Raw genomic sequence first — 22,308 nt, forward strand, 5'->3', positions numbered from 1 at the left:
AAAAAATGCTAAGATGCTACTGTCTCAGATATTCATTAGTTTTAGAAGAAAAGAAACTATTTGTTAAAGGAAAAGAAAGAACTGTATTTGTAAAAGGAAAAGAGCAGACACTTTTAAAAACCTTGCTTAGATTGTGGAAGATAAATAAAAATTCTTCACAAGGTTTTCTCACTAGTGAGTAGCTCATAATTAGATACAGTAATGTGAGCTACATGTTTTCTGAGTGATTTGTAACTTGTGTGGTGAGGTTATTAGTTAGACATGGTTCAAAGGGCAATAAAACTAAAATTTAAGTAGAACAGGTGTATACTGTTACAAACTTTAAGCTATTTAGGATAAACAGTTGTAGTTTTATGGTGGTAATGAGGTCACTCAAATTGACTGAATTCATATAGTTAGGGTAGAAGAAATAACAGATAAGATAAAGTATTACTGAAGAAACGTTTGACATCTATTTACAGGTTATGGAAATGAAATTTGACAATTTTCAAATGAAGAAAAACATTTTTAAACTTAAAATGAAAATCACTGCATTCAAAGCAGTCAACACTTTAACTTCATATGTTCACAGAGAAATGTTTAGTTAAATACTTCATTAAAAATTCTGACTTTTTGTCTACAAAAGACTCATAATGTTTACTGAAAGATTGCAAAATTTCGTGAATCTACGCAAGGCATTAAAAGTTATAGTATGGAAACCCTAAAGTTTAATTTGGGGTTACAACAGTTGTATCTAGAGCTTTAAATAATTCTCTTTTATGTCAAAAGTCCACACAGGCTGGTTCAATGACTTTAGAACTCAATTGACAAGATGAATTATTCTTCTGTATTTCTATTGTTACAATGCAAACTGTGAAACTTTCACTCTAGAAATTGCTGTTACAGCTAAACTGACAATCACGCGATCTAACTTCATATTTTTCTTGTTTACTTTCACTAACTAACTTATGTATCTGCACATATATATATAGCACATGACAGAAAAAGATTGTAATATCTAGCCCTCTAGTAACAACAATATTAAACATAAGGAGGGAAAATTAGAAGCTCTGAGTATGATGATGTCAACAATATTACAAAAGCCTAGTACAAAAATTTTACTACATTCACAATGTACGACTCATACAGAGTTCCTTAACGAAATTTGTCATAACTGTTGCTTTTAAAATAATTAACTTTTAACGCTCTTGTTTTGAAAACTAAATAATCATTAAATATTAAATAACTAAATAATAGTTCTTAAACTGAACAGTCTTGTATATGCAACATCATGTGTTGCCAACATTACAGCATAGAAGCTAAATAACCCCAAAAAAGTGTTTTTAATTTTTATCATTAAAGCAGGTAGAAAACACATACAATATTTTTATTTTTGGACATGCACTCTGAGGGTGTTTTAATGTAATACTGTATGTTGTATTTTAGGTTCCATACAGTAACATTTATCAGTGTGCCTGTTGTCAAAAATTATACTAATTGAGCTCAAATTTTAAATAAACATGAATTTTATGTTGATTATATGACATCAGAGGTATATATATGTTAGTTGCTATTAGAATTTTGTTTGTTTTTGATATAGGCAAATTCACTCCAACAAACAATGCTTTTCAGGCAATATAGAGGTAAATCTTGTGTGTGTGTGTGTGTGTGTGTGTCTGTTTGGAAATAATCAGTTAAAACAAAGTTATGAGAGAAATGTAAATAAAGTTTATTTGTTGCAAAAGTGAAAACTGTGTTTAAACTTTAAGTTACAGACAATTGTCATTATTAATTTATAATTTAGTATGTGAAACCTTTGGACATTGAGCTTGAACTTCAAAAAAAGAAAAAAGGAAAGACTAGTGCTCTGAAAATGCAAAAGAGAAAAGATGATGTTAAAGAACAAGGAAAAAAGGTAAGCTTTATTGTAGAGTATGTTACTTAAATGTATAATTAAAAAACAGTACTTATGATAAATAGAAGCTACAATTTTTGTTTTACTGTAAACAGTTATGTCCAGAGCTAAAATCTTGTATATTTTATTCCAATGTAAAAGCTTTTCAGGTCCTATTTTAACTGTAGAATATACACTAGTATATAATAGATGTACTTCTGCAAGGTCCCCGAAAGTGTTCTGTTACAAGATTAAATAAAACCAAAATTAAGAGTAACGAATATTATTTCTTGTTTTTGAAGTTCATATGTCATGTTGTGTTGTAGCCTACAGAGTGCATAATTCTTCTCATGATTCATGGTATGCGCATGTTTTACTGATGTCACAACAGTACAAATCGCAACATTAAGTGTCCCTTATGTGATGTCATTTTAGTGTCTACTGACTGACTGATAGACAATACACTACTGTATTGTGAAGCGAGTGGTTAAAACAGGTGACCCCTTCTGGTGGCCTTTGGTCCCATTTCAGGGAAATGATACCTGTAGCAAAAGTATTGGGGTGCTGATTACATATTTTTGGCCATGCAAGCCTTGTGTTATACCAGAATGCAGTAAATATATTGTTTTTTTAACTATTTACTGCTACTGAACAAATGTGTCGTTAATCAAATTCTATAAACTAATTAGATTTGCCAGTTTACATAATTTTGCATTATACTGAGACATGGACAGCCATGATGAATGAAACTATTTCATTAAAGGTTTATGATAAGTAGAGCATAAATTATCTTTAAAATAGACTCTCCCAGAGATTTAAATCCATTAAAGATAAAAAAAATCATACTAAAACTGTAAATCAGAAAGAAAAGGTAGAAAATGAGCAAAAAGTATCTATTTTAGGGAAATCATCAGTTTTTGTGACAGCCACACTGCCATAAAATGGGTTCTTACAAAAGTTTAGTGTTCCAATATTAATTTTTAATATTAACTTCAGAATTGCATTGTTTACTCTTGAAATCCTTATTATCTTTGTTTATTAAAGCAAACTTCCTATTGGAAAAATAGAGAACTGCACTCACATTTTGTATTAGATGAACACAAAGCACATTAAAAAAATTCCTTATAAGATTTTCAAGATAGAGATAGCATTACACTAAAAAATAACCTGAAATTAAATTTAACAAAGTAAATATAAAAAAAATAAAGTTGCTGAATTACAAGTTAGACAAAGCAAAAGATACATGAAGTTAAAAATGTCAGAAATGTTAAGGAAGAATTGTGTGATAATTTATTTAGCTTCAATCTTCAGAAACAGTCTTAGTAACCCTCAATGTACAGAGGTTAAGTATAATATATTAAAATGACTTTGGAGACACCATATTCTTACAGTTTATGTTACTACACCCAGTCATGCCTTGATGGCCATGAATCTTGACAATAGCCCTGCAGTGTAGTTTCCATTGCAAAAGACTTCATTATGAGGCTCTCATGTCTAAAGCACACCACTTTTCCATGCCTAACTTTCATAATCCATTTGGTATAGAGAGACATCGGTTTCTTAGTGACCATTTCAAAAGTCCATTTGTGCAATAATTCATAGATGCTGTATCCAGGAAGTTGACTGGCATGTGTCTTCATATGGAATAGCGTGAATATCCATTTCATTCAATGGCTGCTTGAGGTATGCAATGGTTGAATGGGAGGTATGAATGAGGCTTTATCTTGGTGAGCCTATACCCTGTTGACCTCATTTCCAGAAGAGATCCTTCTTGGTTGTGTGTTTCATAGTGTTGCATGGAGTATGTAAATATTTTTTACCAGTGACCTTTGTGTTCATGAATTCTCACCTGTTACAAGATGCTGCTTACCATGGCTGGACTTGTTGCAGGTCTTTTTGTAATGAACCTAGTTTCCTAAATTGATCCATATTCTTTTTTTTTTTTCATTGCCATTATATTCAAGGAATATCCCTATCTTGGAATTCTAAATCTCCAATCCAAACACATCTTTATGATCTGAATGTATGAATATCTTGTAACATGACCTTCCCAAAAACAATTTGTGGTGGCATCACACTACCTATGAAATGCCAAACAATGTCAAAATATACTTCTGGTACATGTTGTTCTACTGTGACTTTTGTTACAATCCCATATTACTGTACTGTATAATACTTAAAAAGAAAAATAAAGACACATCTGCAATTTTGTAGATTTAAAGATATATACTAGCTGAGTTACCTGGTGTTGCACGGTGAAAATTTAGATTTGAAATGTATAGGTCAGTATTTTTTCAGCAAATTATTCAGTAAGTAGACAAAAGCTGTGATGCGAGAAATAAAAAAGCATTTAATCAAACAAAGCTTTATTTGAAATTAGATCGTGTTTGAGCTTGTCTTGTTCTGCATAAAAACCTGTCTTATTTTCAAAAATGGTTCTCAATAATTCTCATAAAGTACAAGGCTTACAAAATTTAAGACTACTTCTTAAATTTACAAACTCTTTTGAGTCATAAACAAAAAGCTAATGATAGCTTATAACAAAAACCTACGATTAATATCTAGGTTTAAAAACTCTTTCGAGTTCAATACAGAAATCTGTCTGAAATGGCCTCTCAAAACTAAACTAAACCAAACTTCTCAAAAAACAATTCCTCTCTCTCTCTATCGCTAATGGAAACTTGAGTTTTATATAAAACCCCAAAAAAATGTTACAGAGAGTGAGCAAGCTAAAAACCATTAGTTACATGTCATTGATTAGGTAATACACCTGCAGCACCTCATAAGTAACTTTTACAAAAAATATTACAAAAATACTTCATTGTAACACTTTACATCTGCAGTGGTTGTCACACGGCTTGCTGATTTGCATATTCTGAATTGTTTTAATATAACGAATTCATCTCTGTATTTGCCCTGTTGCCAGGGGGTACATATAGATAAGTACATTGAAGTCTTCTTCCAGAAACACCCAATTGCTACTACAACAACTGGATGATAAATTAAAAGGGACATTTCATCAGTTATTATGTAGATGATACCTGAATGTTTGTTAAAAGAGATGATTGGGAATGAATATTATCTTATAAAATTTGTGTACTGCCTACCTACCTATTCCCCTCCCTTTTTCTTTTTATAACATCATATAATGTTTAGGGACAATAAGGAACCTATTGGTCCATCTCGGCTGTTCCATCCTCTAAATTAAATTAAATTAAAGATATAAAATAAATAAAATAAAAATCTTTAAGCCAGACCATTTATTTGCCCAACTCGCTAAATGATCTAAATCCTTTGTTAAAGCAGCAGTATCCTCTTCACAGTTAACAACACCCAAGACCTTAATATCAAATTTAAGTAATTTAATGACCATTTCTTCACCAATGTCATTTATGTAAATCAAAAAGAACAAAGGTTGTAAGACTGAACCCTGAGGTACCCCACTTGTGACATTAATCCAGTTTGACTGAACTCTGTTTGTAACAACCCTCTGCTTTCGTCCATCCAATTTGCTAACTTATCCTCCACATCGTTTATGTGGCACTTTCTCTAAAAATCCAGGTGCACCAAATTTACACTCTTACCCTCATCTACATAAGCAATAACCTTTTCAACGAATGTCAAAGATTTGTAAGTCAAGATTTTCCCTTAGTGAAACCATGTTGACTATCCATTAAAATTCTAAACTTTGTTAACCCTCTCTAGACGGGTTGTCACATTTGTTGACTTGCATTCAAAATTTTATTGAGCTACTATTTCATGATTTTTTTCAAAAAATGTTTTGGCACGTGTGTAATGTTCAATCTTAAAAACTCAAAATTTTTAAAACCAACGATTATTTTATACACAATTCTATAAAAATGAGATTGTTTCCAAATTATTAAAATACAATAACTTACTGTATACAGAATAAAAATTGTTAAAAAAAACCCCAATGAAACTGGAAAACAATCTCGTACACTACATGTTTCAACGTATACTATTGCATCATCCTCAGGAGGATGTTTTTTTTTTAAATTTTGGGTTTTTAAGATACTATTTCATGACTTTATGTCAACAAGCTTGGTATCAAACTGTGGATTATAATTCAAATTTTAGTATTATACATCATTTAATTTCTTAATTTAAAAATAAATATTAAAAAAAACGAACATTGATTTTTGTGTGTCACATGGTATGTTGAATGCGGCACTGTTTCAAATTAGATGTTTGTGATGTCAAAATACTAAGTCTATAGTTTCATATGAATTAGGACTCAAATTACTGATATTGACAAGCGAGAATACAAAATAAGAACCTCTTGTCTTTTCTATTTGCTAAGATATTGCTCATGTAATAAATCAAACACAGTGGCAGCCTGCCCACCTCTTTCCATTCTTGGAAACACTTCCCTTATATACACTTACTTCAATATATGATGTGAATAACCAATCGGAAGCTCAGAATGTCCCCCTAGTGTCTTTCTCAGCCATTTTAACGTGTTTGAACGCCATCTCTTTCTTTTGAACCAAGATTTCAAGGAGGTAAGTTGTGTCTTTGTCTGCTTGAAATTTCATATTTTTTTAGACAGAAATACAGCTAAGTTACTAAGCTTGATAAATTATAGTGGAATTCTATGGTATCAATGGTAATTTATGATTTTTTGGTTATTAAACTGTAAATATAAAAAACCTAAAAAATTATTTTGTTTCCTATCCTCCACGTGCTAAATTTTAAAAGGCTTAGCAACTTATGTTAAGCAGCAACCGAGTACAAAGGTCATAACTAGAAGAGATAATTGTTTGCTTTATTTATTTATTTATTTAAAAAATAAGTTTAAGAATTTAGTTCTAAATAGTAATAATCTACATACGTATATAATGTATAATAATGGAAATGTGACTGTATTTTGCAAAATACTAGTCGGCTAAAACACAGCCAAGACAAAGATCACTTTGTAAAGGTCAGTTTTATATTATTGGGTATGAAAACAGGAGAGCACACGTGCTGTGTCATTGTAACTTCTGTATTGTTAGCTGGGCACGACTGAAAGGTCAATATAATAAAAAAGAATAAATATATATAAATGTATAAAGTTATGAGATTTAAGCTGTTTAGTCTAAACATTTATGTTTTCATGTTATAATTTGTTGTTGTTTTAGAATGAAAGAGGCATAACTTATATTTATTGAAAATTAATATTGAAAAACATTGATATTTATTGGTTACAAGATTGGTCAAATCCGTACAGAGATTTGTTTGTGAAAATAACAGATAAAATATAAAGTTTTTTCTTAAGAAATGTTTGATAACTATCTGGACATTATAAAAATTTGACATGTGAAATTTTAAAATTTTCTGATGCATAGAAGTATTTTTAATCTTAAAATGAAAATTATTTTGCATGATAGATAGACAACATGTGAAAAGAAAAAAAGGTATGAGTAAAACATTGCTTAACAAATCTTAAGACTTAAAAACAAAATTGATATTTTGCATATGAAAGCATTGTAATGTAATGTTTACTGATAATCTGACAAATTTCATTAACATATGCTTATTAATTTAAAAGTTGTAGCATGAAAACTTTAACAAGTACAAAATGGTTAAGAGGTCAGTCCTAGGGACCGAGTCCGTGCTGAAAGAGTTAAAGCATTAAGTTCTCTTCTTTCCTACTCTGGTTCTGTTATTGCAGGCTTAAGTGTCCAAGAGAAATTCACTGTTTTGTTATAGATATACCAGCACTGGAGTCTTCTGAAAAAGAAAGTTTTAGTGATCAGAATGCTAGGTGACATTCATCATTCCATCCAAAGAGCAGAGAATGGTATTACTATTTTGAACTCATCCACAGACCATCAGTATTACACTGCTAAATTGAGGATACTGCAAAGTTTTCACTTTGTTACAGGTTGAAATCTGTCTCACCACTGCTATTTTAACAGTGTGTTTAGAGATTATATTTCTACCTACAATATGACCATGAAATTCCACTTCTTTGAGAGTGAGCATACATTTTTCTGGTGGCATTTTCTAGTTTGCTTTCTTTATCCACAGGAATATCATTCTTGGCTTCTCTTGTTTGACTCGCACCTTTGACCAAAACATCATTAATATGGACCAAGTATCTCTCTCATTGCAGACCTTTCAATGTAAGCTCCATTATTCTCTTTAAAGTGGCAGGTGCATTACACAGGCATTATGCAGAATTCATACAAGTCATCTCTTATGCTGAAGGCAAACTTAGGTTTATTTTTCATCATCCTGCATGACCTCCCAGTAACCACAGTATCTCAGTTCTAACCATGTTCTTAGGGTTCCATGTAAACCAGTGCAGTAGTTGCTTGATCAGATGTGCAACACCTGTATCTATGTTATGATGAGCCACTGTTGTTTCACAATATTGACCATCTTATCACACATATACATTAGCATATTCAACTAACAAGTCACTGACTTGGGCTCTGTTAGATTTTCGAAGCTATAGCAACAGCATTTACCGCTTGCTGTTGATTCACTTGGACCTGCCAAGCTGTAGTTGAAATGATAGTCTTGCCTAGTTTACTGCTTGGCAAATTATGGGCACTGCTGGTTCTCCAGCACTTACTGAGACGTTGGTTTGGAACCAATAGCCTTGCCACCTTTACTGCTTGTCAAAGAACAAGCAGTTCATTCACCAGTGATTCAACATACCACCAGTGAAGTAGATGATTTGCTCATCCCATCCCAGATTGCATCCTGGTAGATGCATCATTGACATAGGTTATAGCATGTAAGTCGTGGGATGATTGGGATAGCCATGCCTGTTCACTGAAATAGTGAGGTTGCATCACAATGCTGGGATGTGTGGCTGGCTGATTAATCCTTGGCATGGTGCAAGTACTTGTACTTGATGATGACAGAACCTTGTTGAAACTTTGTACATTTGCTGCTATGTTAAACATAAATTAAAGTTTTTCTTCATTACCCATTCAAGCCATCTCCAAGCATTGCTTGAGTAGGATGGTCTGTTTGAGGTGTAGCCACAATAGCTACTGCTTGAGGCTTCTTTCTCTCCATCAACCTGGTCACAATGTAAAGTGCCTCTGCGAGGGTGAGAATATCCCTCAGACCCAGATGGCACCTCATTCTCTCGCTGTGAAGTCCCTTGTTGAACTTATCCATCACAGGGTAAGCTTCACCATGCAGATGGTGAATATAGTCCACTAAGTGGTAAAACTCCAGATGGGACTCATCTTCAGAGTCTTGAACTCAGTCTGATGAATCACAATTCTTCACCAGATTTTGACACAACTCTGCTAAGTCACAACTGTGTCTCAGTGTTAAGTAGTTACCTGTCAGAAATGCTTCATAAAATAGTCTAGATCTTCTTTCACTGTACCTTTGAACATCAGGGCAAAATCTGCTTGGCTTCATGCACAAGGACCTGTGGTGTAAGCCAAAGTCTCTCTCTAGTGGGTTATTGGCCAGTGCTTGGTGGAGATGCTACTGACATCATGAGCACAGAGTAGTATATGTATTCAAGGACTCCAAGTTCTCACAGCAGGTCATATTGAAATTACCATTGTCTGTTGTTAAGTGCAAAAACAACATAATTTTGAACTGCTGATAAGAAGGAAGACAATTACTGGCTGGCAGCACCCATGGCAACACTCTGATTTGGGGCAAGATGGAGTCCTTCATGTAGCCCGATGGTATCTCTCCGGGAGGTGCTGGTTTGAATTTTCAATTTGAAACAGGATATCCCTCTCCTGAGGACTCATCTGATCACCCACCTTCTGCCCCTTTTCTGTGGTTAGTTACACGTGTTTGTGAAGTTTTGGAGATGCAACCATTGCTTTTGAGCCTACCCCTGCTTTGTTGTCTGATCGTTTCAAGGGGATTACTTAGTTTTCCTCCTTCTCCTGATATTGCTGTGCATGCATGCAGGTTTGCAACACAATTATGTGAGGTGTTGCTATTCCTCCCCCTCTCGTTTATCTGAATAGCCTACCCTGGTGTATCATCATCAATATGATATATATATTTGGACACTCAAAGGGTGGATCCATTGCGTGGATCTATGGGGTGCCAGGCATGAACATGTTAACTCTGTTAACAGGTTGCAATTTTTGCAGATTTGTTTGTCTCTTACTAATGTTTTAAGATACTTCTCTTCCTTTTTTTTGTTTGAAGCATATCACTGATTGCCTCAACAATTTGATGACAAACTCTGGCCTTTACTGGTCTCTACTATGACACATTTGTCCCCTTAAGGATTTTCCTTGTTGTCATGGTTGGTCTGTTGCTGGGACTTGAGTCATGATGCTTTTTTTGGAGGGTATTCACTTCTCTTCTTCTGCCGTTCGAGATTTACGAGAAGTGCCTTTTTTTTCTGCTTATTTATTTGCTGGAATTCCAGAATCTTTAGAAGCCAGACTTGATACAGTACATTTCCAGCCTTCTTTATTGTCTTTGGCTGCTTGACTATTCTGCTTCAGCTGGTACTTCTGCAGGTTCATCTCTTCGTGTCTCAAGGCCCCTTCCTTCCATTCCTCATTCCATTAGTTCTCTTAATCATTTCCGTCGTTATTCTTGGGTAGTTTCGGACAGAACGCGACAGTGCCAGCAACGTCGGGGACTACCTATTTTCACCAAATCCTGTGAGAGGATGGTTACATCTCTTTTACCATGTTTGGCATTTTTTCACCATCAATCATTGGGTTCTCTGAGTGCCGGAGTTGTGATTCGAGATTCAGTTTACTTCTCCCCCTCCTCTATCCTCCCTTCTCGTCATTTTTCCTCGTCCTTCAGACCTCAGATGTACAGATCTTCAAGCCCAAGTCATTCAGGAGTTGTTTCTCAAACGAGCCATTGATCTCATTCATCCAGGATTCTGTTCTCGTCTCTTTCTGGTGCCCAAGGAGACTGGAGATTGGTGTCCTATCATTGATTTATCTTGACTAAATCTTTTTCTTCAGCTTCTTCGTTTCACATGGAATCTTTTTTTCAATTTTGATGGCATTTCTCACCAGGTCTTTGGATGACCAAGTTCAATGTTGCAGATGCCTATCTTCACATCCTCATAGCAGAATCTTCTCATTGTTTTGTACACAAGGATCAAGTGTTCCAGTTCAGAGCTCTCCCATTTGGACTTGCTTCAGCACCATATGTCTTCTGCCGAGTAGTACGGGCCTTTGCTCCACATCTTCATTTTCTGGGTCTGTGCAGGAAAAATTCAACTCAATACCTGATCCATCTAGGAGTGTTTTTCAACACCAATTTGGGCAGAGCTCAACCATCTCCCCTCCAACTTCAACATATGGAAGAAATTGTCAGGCTATTGATTATATCACCTTTTCCCACTGCACAGATGGTTATGTCTGTTTTGGGGAATTGGACTTCTATCAAATTTCTTGTACCATTGGGTCAGGCCTATATAAGATCTCTTCAGTGGGCAACCAATGGAGTATGCACGTCGATCATTTGGATCTACCAGTCTCTTTGTTCGAGAATGAGATTGCAGATCTCCGGTGATGGTTAGACAGGAACAACACGACTATCGGAGTTCACATACCACCTGCTTGGCCAGATATCCATCTCTTCATGGATGGTGCATTCTGGAACTTCTTGCAGTACATTGAGCAATGATTCAAGGTCTTTTTATCTTGATTGTGAAAATAGTCATGATTCACTCAGACAGCTCCATGGTTATCTCTTATCTTTCTTGTCAGGGAGGTACTCATTCTTGGGATCTCTGTTTCCAGACTTTGGATCTTCTGTATTGGGCTCATTCCCACAACATACATCTTTTTGCCTGCCATGCACCAGGAGTTATGAATTTGATTGCAAATCATCTTTCTCGACCCCATTGAATTCTTCTAATAGAATGGACGTTACATCAGTTTTTCAATGGATTTGTTTTCAGTTCGGAGCACCAATGATCGATGCAACCCATTGGAATGCACGGCTACCGTTGTGCTGGTCTCCTGTTCCTCATCCACAAGCTCTGGCAATAGATGCTTTCAGTCAAGACTGCACGGAACTACATCTGTATGCTTTTCCACCTATTCATCTCTTACCCAGAGTCTTGTCTATAATTCGTTCCACACCTCCTCAGGTTCTATTGATTGCACCTTTTTGGCCAACTCAGACATGATTTTCTCGTCTACAGTTGCTTAAAGAATGTCTGCCTCTTCTTCTACCTCATTGCCCATCCTTATTGAGATAACCTTGGTCCAACATTCAACATCCCAATATTCGACGACTCAATCTTCATGCTTGAAAGTTATGCGGTCCTTTTCCTGTAATAGGGGTTTAACTTCTAAAGTTTACATTTATTTGACAAAATTCTTCCAGTGAACTGCTTTAGCAATCTATCAGCAGAAATGGACTTATTTATCATCAATGGTGTCGAGAAGAACTTTCAATCCCCTTCATCCAACTGTCTCCATATTATCACGTTTTTTTGAAATGGATTTTTGAAAAAAAAGGTTTTGCTTCTTCCACCGTTGCTTTATATAAAGCTTTCTTAGCAACAACTTTTTGATATTATACATATCAGAAGGTTTTTGACTCCCCCTGTATTATCCCATCTCTTAAGTTCTTTTCATATTCTCCGACCCAAACAACCTTTTCAACTGCCTAATTGAGATTTAAAGGTTGTTTTACATGCTTTATCACGTCATCCCTTCAAACCCATGGCCTCCTGTTCATTATATCACCTTGCCCTCAAAGTTTATTTTTTATCGCTGTTAGCTTCTGGATGCCGTTGTTCTGATTTATTTGCCATTTATGTTCAGTGGACTCTCTATCTTTCTACCTACATTTTGCTCTTTCCAGACCAATCATTTATTCCAAAACTCTCACTGCCAGAGAAGGAAACAAACCTTTTTCTCCTATTTATTTACCTGGCATTTCTCATCTTTACAGTAGATCAGACCTGGATCATTTGTTATTCTGTCAGTGCACTCAGATGTTATGTGGCTCGTACGGGACCATTTCGAGGCCCTAGGAACAGACTTTTTATTCATTGGGATCCTGCAGTGTCCAGAGATTTATCACTTGTTACTTTAAGCAGATGGCTTTGGAAGTTGATCCATATTACCTATTTGGGCTTATCTATTAACGATCACAATATGCTCCACAACACCTTTTTTGATGTCTTTGGCTGCCTGGTTGAACTGTTCTCTAGAAGATATTTTGTGGGCCAGTATGTGGACTTCTCCCGGCATGTTCATATCTCATTACCTTCACGATGTGGTAGTTTCCTATTTGATGGGATTTCATCTTCCTCCTGTAGCTGTGTTGACTACCTATACTAGATTTTTACAGGGAGGTAAATAACGTGTTATCTATCTTACAGTTATTGTTCTTTTCTCTTCTAGGGTCCCTTTTGATTTCTTTTGGATCCCACTCAGTGGTGAGTGTTGCCCAGTTTAGTATGCTTGTATTTAAATTCCATACTAGCAACCTTTACATTGGTTCCTGGTTGCAATGGGCTCTATCGAAATGAGGTGTTTCATAAGACCATCTGGACACAATTCTGAATGGTGATATCATATTACAATATTTCTAATGGATCGCTACTCGTGGAATTTGATGAGTAAAGCTAAAGGGGATTTTACCTGCTGATCTTAGAGCTGAATTATTCGAGATCAGTTTGCTTTTAAAAATTATGGAACATGGTTCACCTGTTGCAGTGGAGCTTGGGAGTCCTTACCACACCCAGTTCCCAGTCGCTGGGATGTTGGACGGAGGATTTTCCTTTGGAATGTTGAGTCTTCTCCACTCTCAGAGAAAAGAGCAAAGTTGCTGACCCTCCTACTTGGGTCCCTGGAAGTTTTTCCCAGATGTCAGTAGGAGCAGGACCAACATACACGGGAGCATACTCATAAAACCAGTCCAGATTTGACACTTAGCTATCTAGTGGGGGGTGTTTGGACCCTCTTATGAACACTGTCATGTCTTATATTGTTAATGCATGGGATCCACTATCTCCTCGTAAATACGAATGCGACATGGTCCCATCTTTGGTCCTTGGTGGGACAGTGTTTCACATCCTCTCCATAATTCTGTGGGTAAGCAGAATTCTCCTTGCCCACTTGATGGGGGAGTAAAGACAACTGTTTGTAAATCCAGACTGGATGAGTTCTGGACTTTGGTGTAGTATGGCATATGATCTCATCAATCCAGACCTGTGATGTTGCCTTTTGGACTTCTTCAGTTTAATCAGAAGAATTGTCCATTTTGGTGTTGCTTTCTTTCATAAATCCAGTTATTCAAAATGCATCATTCTGTGGTTACTGGTAGGGATCCTATCACAAAGATATATATATATATATATATATCTGTGGTCCAACTGCCCTGGCCACCAATGTGGAATGCATTTGCCCTGTACAAGGAAGTTCCAAGATGTGCTGTGATTGAATAAAACCAATAAAGGTAAATGTAACATAAGCAAGCCTATTCTTTGTGTATAGAAATGTGAGAATCTTGGAAAACCATCAAATGGATTTAAATATTTCATTTTATAAATCAAGTGACATAAAAATGTAACACTTCAATCAGCTAACAAAATATTTTGAATGTGTGCATTGATTTTATTCAAAAACACTCTAGAATTGTAAACATGATTCAGTTGAACTACATGTAATGTCTCCTGTTTGGGCTTATTGCATTCAAGTTCTTTGAGTAATAAATATAACTTTGTAGGTTGAATAAGTAGTAACAACAACTGACCAAGATCAAAAATGTTATAAGTATTATAAATAGTAAACACATTCATAATGTTTATCATAATTCATAATATATTTCCCAGTGAGTTTTGAGTTTATGATTGAGCAGTACAATAAATATTTAGCAGCTATATAAGAATTTAATGACAATATGTAAAATTACAGAGTTATTTTAATATTGCAAAGACACTGCATATTATCTTTTGCATATTTATGTTTTACATGTGTATATATGAGTGGATTTCACAGGATGTTGAAATTCATTTAGGCCCTAATATTAGCAGTGCTACTACTGAATGACTGTTTAAGCAATAATCATCTTAGCTTAAAGACTTATAATGTTAAGTCATCTAACACATTCATATTTTTATTGGTGGAACATAATTTAGATATTACAGTGATTGTTAGTGTACAAGGCGTATCACTTTACTTGGAGACGCAGTATTTTTGGAAGAGTGAAAATTGAAATGTGACAAATCAGATCTCAGTTGAAAGCCCACATCATCAACTATTCCTACACTTAAGGTAGATGATAATACTTCAAATATGATGCAGTGTAATCTGTATAAAACTGTTCTAAAACAACATTGGATTTATTTTTTAAATTATTGGGTGACTTAGATTTAAGGGTATGATCTAATCTAAAAAATTCTGAATGTCTGTTTTTTCTTTTTTCATTTGAGTTACATTTACCATTACACATGGCAATGTTTATAAGCTTCCTAGACAAATATAACTCCTTTATAATGATGTTAGTTATCTTATTGTTAAATATTTGTGTGCTGTGCTGCTATAAAAACATTTGCATTTTCCATTTTTCCTTGTAAGCTATCAAAGCATTAATTGTAATGTAAGGAAAGTATTTTCTTATTGTTTACCAGCGGCTTGTACTTTTGTAGCTTAAATATTAAGTTTTAAGTATAGAAGATCAAACATTCTACATTCTATTACCTGGTTGTAAACATAAGCTGTAAAAGTGATGTTTCACTCTTTGTAATTGCAGATTTACAAAGATATATTTTAATTTAAAATTTAGTTTTTCTGTCTTCACCTGATATTCCTGGTTCATCCTGATAGATTTACTTCTTTATTATGTGATGGGATAGATATATCTTGTACCCTCGTTTGTCTATTTGCAAGGTTTGACTTTCCACCTCCAGGGAACATATTTTTTCAATTCCACAGACTAAAATTATTTAACTTTGGATATGTGGGGTTCCAGCTTGGTTCATGTGATAACTTTGAACAAATCCCTTTTTTTTTGCATTTGTTTGCTCCTCACTCTTGCTCTGTGATGTTTCTTCCCCTGCAAGTTGTTGGCAGCCTATCAATAGCCCCCCAAATTAATTTGTGGGCAAATGGGTTCTCCTACTGACTTCTACTTTGCTCACATTGCCTGCTTCTGTTCCTTCTGTAGGGATACCATGGTAAAGGGACTTTACTGTTGTAGCCTCTGAGTGTTACATGTAGCTTCTTTTTATCAACACTTCATGTTCGAGGGTGTCCCAGAGGCATTTGTATTGCAAGTTGCTGTCACCCATTTGCTTTTTGTTGTTGTTGTTGACCTCTCGACCTTCTTTGGCTCTAGCAGCTGAATAACCTCAGACCTTAGTTTCAGGGCCACTCCATTTGGGCCAACTTACACCAGTGGAATTGGTATCAAATTGGGGGAGGTCAGTTAGAGTGAAGTTACAACTATTGATGGACACCTGGTATTTCTTCACTGCAAATTCATGGGCACTTTGGGTTCTGCTATCAAGGTTGGTCTTTTCATTCAATTCTCCACCTCTATTATCCTCTCACCCTGTAGTATTACCACCTCCACCTGACCACCAGGGTGTGGTAGTGACAGTTGATCCCATTCTTCACAGATTTCATTCCTGTTTATTTGTTGTGCCTGAGACAGGGGGAGAATCGAGGATGACTGTAGTTTTTTCTCGTCTCACTCCATCCTTTGTTTTCTTCGTTTGTCTACTACCCCCATGGCCATTTTAACATCTGCTAGATTATGCAGAGGAGGGAGTAAATTTGTTTTTTTTTTAGGGTCTCTTACATCTTGCTTTCACCAGATCCCAGTCTGTGTCAAATGTTGCCCAGACAGTTGTGCTTTTGTCAATCCAATTCTGCATTAGCGACCCATTTGACTATACTTAATTCTGGTTGCAACAAGCTCTGTAGAAATGAGATGTTCCATAAGACCATCTAGGCACATTTCCAGATGGCATTACCATATTATCATGGACTGCTACTCATGAACTATCATGAGTAAAGCTAAAGGAGATTCTGCCTGTCCCTACCGATCATCAGATTGAATAAAGCAGGGGCAATTTGCTTTTAAAAATTTAGGGACCTTGGTTCACCTATTGCACTGTTCCTCAGGACTCCCCAACACGCATTATCCCCCAAATTTTACTAGTGGAGCTAGAGAGTCCTATCCACACCCAGTTTCCAGTTACTGGGGTGGTGGACTGAAGCTTTTCCTGTAGAGTGTTTGAGTATGTTCTTCCACTCTTGGGGAAGATGGCAAAGCTGGGGGCCCTCCTACTCGGGTCCCTGTATGTATTTCCCAGATGTCATCAGGAGTGGTGCTGGCCTACGTGGGAGCCTACTCATAATACCAGCTCCAAATGCAAAGTGGTCCCATCCTCTCCCTAATTCCGAGGGCAAGTGGAATGCTCCTTGCCCACTCAGTTGGAGAGTGAGGATGAATGTTCATAATTCCAGACCGTATGAGTTCTGTTTCTTTGGTTGAGTAAGACATGTATAATCCTGTCATTCCGAGCCTGCGGTGGTGATTTTTGGATTTTTTTCAGGTGGAAGAGCAAGTTTGTCCACTTCAGTTTTGCTTACTTTCTCATTGTAATTCCAGTGGTTTGGAACACATCACTCTATGGCTACAGGTTGGGATCCAATCAATTGTCTATCTATATATCACATTGCAATCCAATTGCCCTAACCACTAACATGAGATATGGGGATCATGACCCCTTAATTCCAACCTTGAGTTGTGGAACTTCGGTTATCTGGTTGGAGCTGGCCTATTCTGATTACTCATGTACTATTCTACCCCCTGATACCAATATTAACTTCTGGGTGAAGAGAATATCTGTTCTGGATGTAGTGTACCCCACTTCGGTACCACTCTTATCTTAGTACACCCTGTTCTATACAGATCCTTTCTGTATGGACAATGCCCTCACCGGCCCCTCCACCTTCTCAATGTTGGTTTCTAGCTAAAGTGTCAGTGGGGGGTAAGTATGTTTTGGGTGGAAGTTAACATTTTCCTAGATTGAAAATGTGTTTCCAATAATACTTACTTCTGCTGACACTCTCCCACCCTTCCTCCCCACTGAGAGCCAGTGTTAATGACTGGGATATGGTGTAAGTCTCAAAAAAAAGTGATTACATTATCTGAGTGAGGTGCTTATGTACAGTGTCAGGATAGATGGTGGTACATTGACACAGGTGGAGGGATTTTCAAATTAGATATTGGCAAGGGCATTTAAGTGGGGTATAAAAGACTGGAGCATGTGAGATCAATGCTTACATAGGCAAAGCCAATGTCAAGGAATAGCTAAAGTGTCAGCAGAGGTAAGTGTTATTGGAAATACATTTTCAATTTAGGAAAATGTTAACTTTTGTTTCTATATCTTTCTACAACAGTTTTCACAAATTATTATTTCATATTTTGTGTTTGATTATAATTTTGCATTTGAAATCTACTTTATTTGTCTCAAATACCACACATTTTTATAACCTCCAAAGAAAAGTTTTAGTCTATAAGATATTATTAGATTTATCTTCAGTTATATCCTCTTCATCATATGAAATAATGTATAGCATAGTTCATTTTAAAATTTTGTTGCCATTTTTTTTCATTTATACTTTTACATGTTTTTTAAACATTTTAGTTTTTGTATCTTACATTAAAAATAGATAATTTTAAATTTTGTAATAAGTGCACTTTAATTTATTAAAATAAAACCTTTTAAACCACATTTTCAATATATTTACTAAAATTGTTAATAAAACGTTTATAGACCTAATATATATATATATATAAATTTTTTTTTTTTTTCTCATAATAGAAATTTATCCAAGACACGATAGAGAAGAAACAGAAGAAGACGGAGCTAGTTAAAAGAAAAGAGAATGTACTAGATAGGTTTAGATCTAAGCACTAAATCAAAGAAAAAAGTATTCTACCATTTTTTCAAATAAATCATGAGGAGAACTAAAAAAATTTGTTTTGTCCTTTCATACAAAGAATCTTCAGTTATATCTAAAAATTCTTTATATTACAACTTTCCAAAAAATAATAGAAACTGAATCACGAAGTCGTACTACCTTAAGTATTTTTCTACATTTTGTCTTTGTAATAGTTTTCAGGTAAAAAATATAGTAGCTTCAATAATAAACACAGGCTGACCACTTCATTTAAATCATAACATACACACACTCACAGAATATTCCATTTATCCACATATGCAAACTTTATCATTGATTGTGTGATGTATTAAATATTAGTGTGAGTTTTACAGTCATATCATAGTTAGTCTGCTTGACAATGGGTAAGAAGAAGGATATCTTTGGCTTTAAAAGGGAAATGTTAGTGGGTGTTTTAATCAAAAATGTTTCTTTGAGAGGCTGTTCAAAGGTATATAACCAGAACTTATCAACAGTGTCAATTAAAACAGATTATGTCTGCCATTAGAAATGACATTCTAGTAATCTCTGGCCACAGACTAGTATAGCATAAGATTGAACAAGTTTGTAAAGTGTAGCCCATGCCAGACAATTTCCCATTTGACCATGAATAAGATTTATTTTTTTTCTAACTCTGCCCTAGAAACACCCTACAAACCCTGCTATATGACAGCTGATAGCAAGTACAAAAAGTTATATGTCACATTCATAGAAACAGTAAAGCATGACTTCAGTGTTTTTAGATCATAAACTGTGGACAAGAAGCATGTAATGTGGTGTGATGAGTTGCAAGCAAACTTCTGTATAAAATACAAGAGCAATTAAAAAAGTTTTAGAAAATTAATTATGTTTTGCCTTGCTTATCACAGCAACTTTTATTTTTCTAAAAAAGTTCTGTCACCAGAAATACACAAGGAAATAAAATACATCATACTATACAACTGTCTAACCACTTTCTTTTGTAGTACTTTGCACCATTGATACTTTAAGAAAAGAATAACAGCAAACTTTTTGCATGCTCTTAATTTTCCTGCCTTTATGATATTGTCATGCACTGGCTTCATTTGTCAGTATACTATATGACTTACAAGTTGAATATTCTTCAAATAAATTTTGGTAAGTCTGTCAGTAATAATGTACTACAGTTACAAGAATGATCATTTTCAAGTGATAAGATTAAAAAGTTTTATTAAAAGGTCTTAACTCCACTTTAGAAAAATAATCAAAAGTCAGCCTTAATTATTGAGTTTCATTAAATGGTAATTTTTGACTATATGATGCAAAGAGGTGATTTCTAATGTTTAGGTATATCGTTTGGAACTTAAGAACCACATCAGTTTTGTCTTCAGTATAATTCATAATTTTGATTTGATTTAAAGATAAAACAAGTTAAAATAATCAGGAAAATATTTTGTGCATTATAAATTGACATTAAATTTAAATAATCTGTTTTGTGACATTGAAAAATCTGATGTACTTGTAATCTTTTTGTAGTGTAAAAGAATGTTTTTTTTCCTCTAAGAATTTATTTCCCTCAAAGATAATCCTAAGATGTGAAATGCAGACTATTGTTTTTTCTGGGTTTTGAATTTTGCTGCCTTCAGTCATGATGCGGTTGTGTTTACTTAGTATGTTTTAGATTGTTCTTGTTGTAGACTAGAAACCAATTTTTGAGAACAAGGAAGAATTGTGGAAATATTTCTATTGTATGGTTATTCCTCCATCTGTTTCAGGACCTCTGTATTTGCCATTGCATTAATATATTATCTATGGAGAACATGTGTCAGTCCACTTTAGATGGTCATTTAGTCACCACAGTAGTTTTACATGTCATATCAGGTTTTTTATTAACTGTACAAAATCTTATGTTAAAAAAAAAATTTCCTAACAATTAACACGCATATAATTACTTTGAGCATGGATACAGAGTATGAAGGAAGATCTTTGGTGTTGCATCTGTGAAAAGTAGTTATAAACATAGCCTCTTCAAAATTTTAGTATAGGAACGTGTATTCACTTTAAAGTTCTTATATTGACAACACACGGTCAGAACTAGTTAGGTGCATCTCTCTCTCTGTATGTGGACATTATGACTGTTTAGAGACAGAGATGCTAGAAATAATTTTTTTCCATTTTAATAACATTAGACTAATTGGATGTCATTACATGTGTGGATATCCTGCTAGAGTTTAGAATTGAATATAGAGATTGTGTGCACTGTTATTAAAAATGTTTAGTCTTTTTTTTTTTTCTTGTTAGACTTATTTACACTTATCTGTTCATCTAGTGGTTATAAGTGCACCTTAGAATAACACAGACTAAATTATTAAGTTAGAGTTACAGTGTCATGACCAAGGATTTATTGCAAAGTTTAAGTTTGGAATGATTTTTTGAGCTCTTAGTACTCTGTAAAGCCTAAGTTGGAATTCTGTTCAAAGGAAAAGGTAATTTTCAAGGCAACAAATAACTTGCAGGAAATGGGGATATAGCTATTGAATATGTGGCTTTCACATTAGATCAAGAGAATAATGCAAGAGTTTTCAGTTCATCACTGGACCAGGAAGACAAGTTAGAGCTAGGGAATTCCCAAGCTACCAACCAGGTTCTCTCTCTCTCTCTCTCTCTCATTTTCATTTTTAAGGTGACAAAGGACTTATATTAAGAGGAGGAAATAACTGCTGGATTGTAGATCGCAATGGGCTTTTAGAAACTCTCTCCTGGATGTATGGCTCTCACCTTACATGCAAATAGTAATATAGGAAATTTTAATTCATCACTGGACCAAGATGACAAACCAGAGCTAGGGATCTCCCAAGCTACTAAGCAGGCTCTCTCTCCTTCAATATGTGAAAGTAGCTCATGAACATTGAATCCCATGACAATATTATACCCAGTCAGATCTCAGAAACAGTGGACTTTGCTAGTGGTTTTTTGTAGTGTTATAATGAGTCAGTCTATGTGTTGCTATTGTTTGCTTATCTCATTCAAGATTATTCATTCATTTTGAACACAGATGCTAATGCTGATGGAAATGGTGTTATCACAGATACAGGAAGGTGTGGAACATATAATTTTCAAGCCCACTGGACAGTGATGGCTTCTGTAGTTTTAATATGTGTCAAACACTATAGGCACAACTTGTGTATTAGGAAGTTCACTACTTAAGTGGATCATCCCTCAGTAAAAAGCAGGTGAACATAAAAAACCTGAAAATATGACTGTACATTGGATTATAGTTTTACAACACAGCTGTTGTACAGCAAAATCTAGTGCAGTAGCATAATAATGCAGGATTATCTTGCCAGATGGTGATGGCCTATCAGTTTGTTTGATGTTCAGATTCTGGACAGTATGCTACAATAATGATGATAAACTACAAATACTGCAATTATTTCTGGGGCTGTTCATGATGATCCAAAGGAAGAAGTACCAATTGTAGAACAATTCAAGAGATTGGCTACAGCAATGATATCAACCTCCAAACCAATAACTATTGTATGTATTTAAATGCTTTTCAGTTAGTGACATCAACAGCTA

General features: G+C 35.0%; 1 protein-coding gene across 1 annotated transcript in view; it reads left to right on the forward strand.

The window, feature by feature from the left end:
• LOC106466000 (WD repeat-containing protein 46-like) overlaps positions 1-19,615 on the forward strand; it is a gene marked incomplete at its 5' end in the record, with an annotated part of 77,687 nt that extends 58,072 nt beyond the window's left edge. Inside the window, 2 exons of the mRNA XM_022393964.1 lie at positions 1,784-1,894; positions 18,654-19,615. Coding sequence (XP_022249672.1) covers positions 1,784-1,894; positions 18,654-18,749 — 207 coding nt within the window. The remainder of the gene's footprint in view (positions 1-1,783; positions 1,895-18,653) is intronic.
• Positions 19,616-22,308: the final 2,693 nt, after the last annotated feature.

This window comes from Limulus polyphemus, unplaced genomic scaffold (assembly GCF_000517525.1).
Source record: "Limulus polyphemus unplaced genomic scaffold, Limulus_polyphemus-2.1.2 Scaffold2118, whole genome shotgun sequence".
Classification (NCBI taxonomy): Eukaryota; Metazoa; Arthropoda; class Merostomata; order Xiphosura; family Limulidae; genus Limulus; species Limulus polyphemus.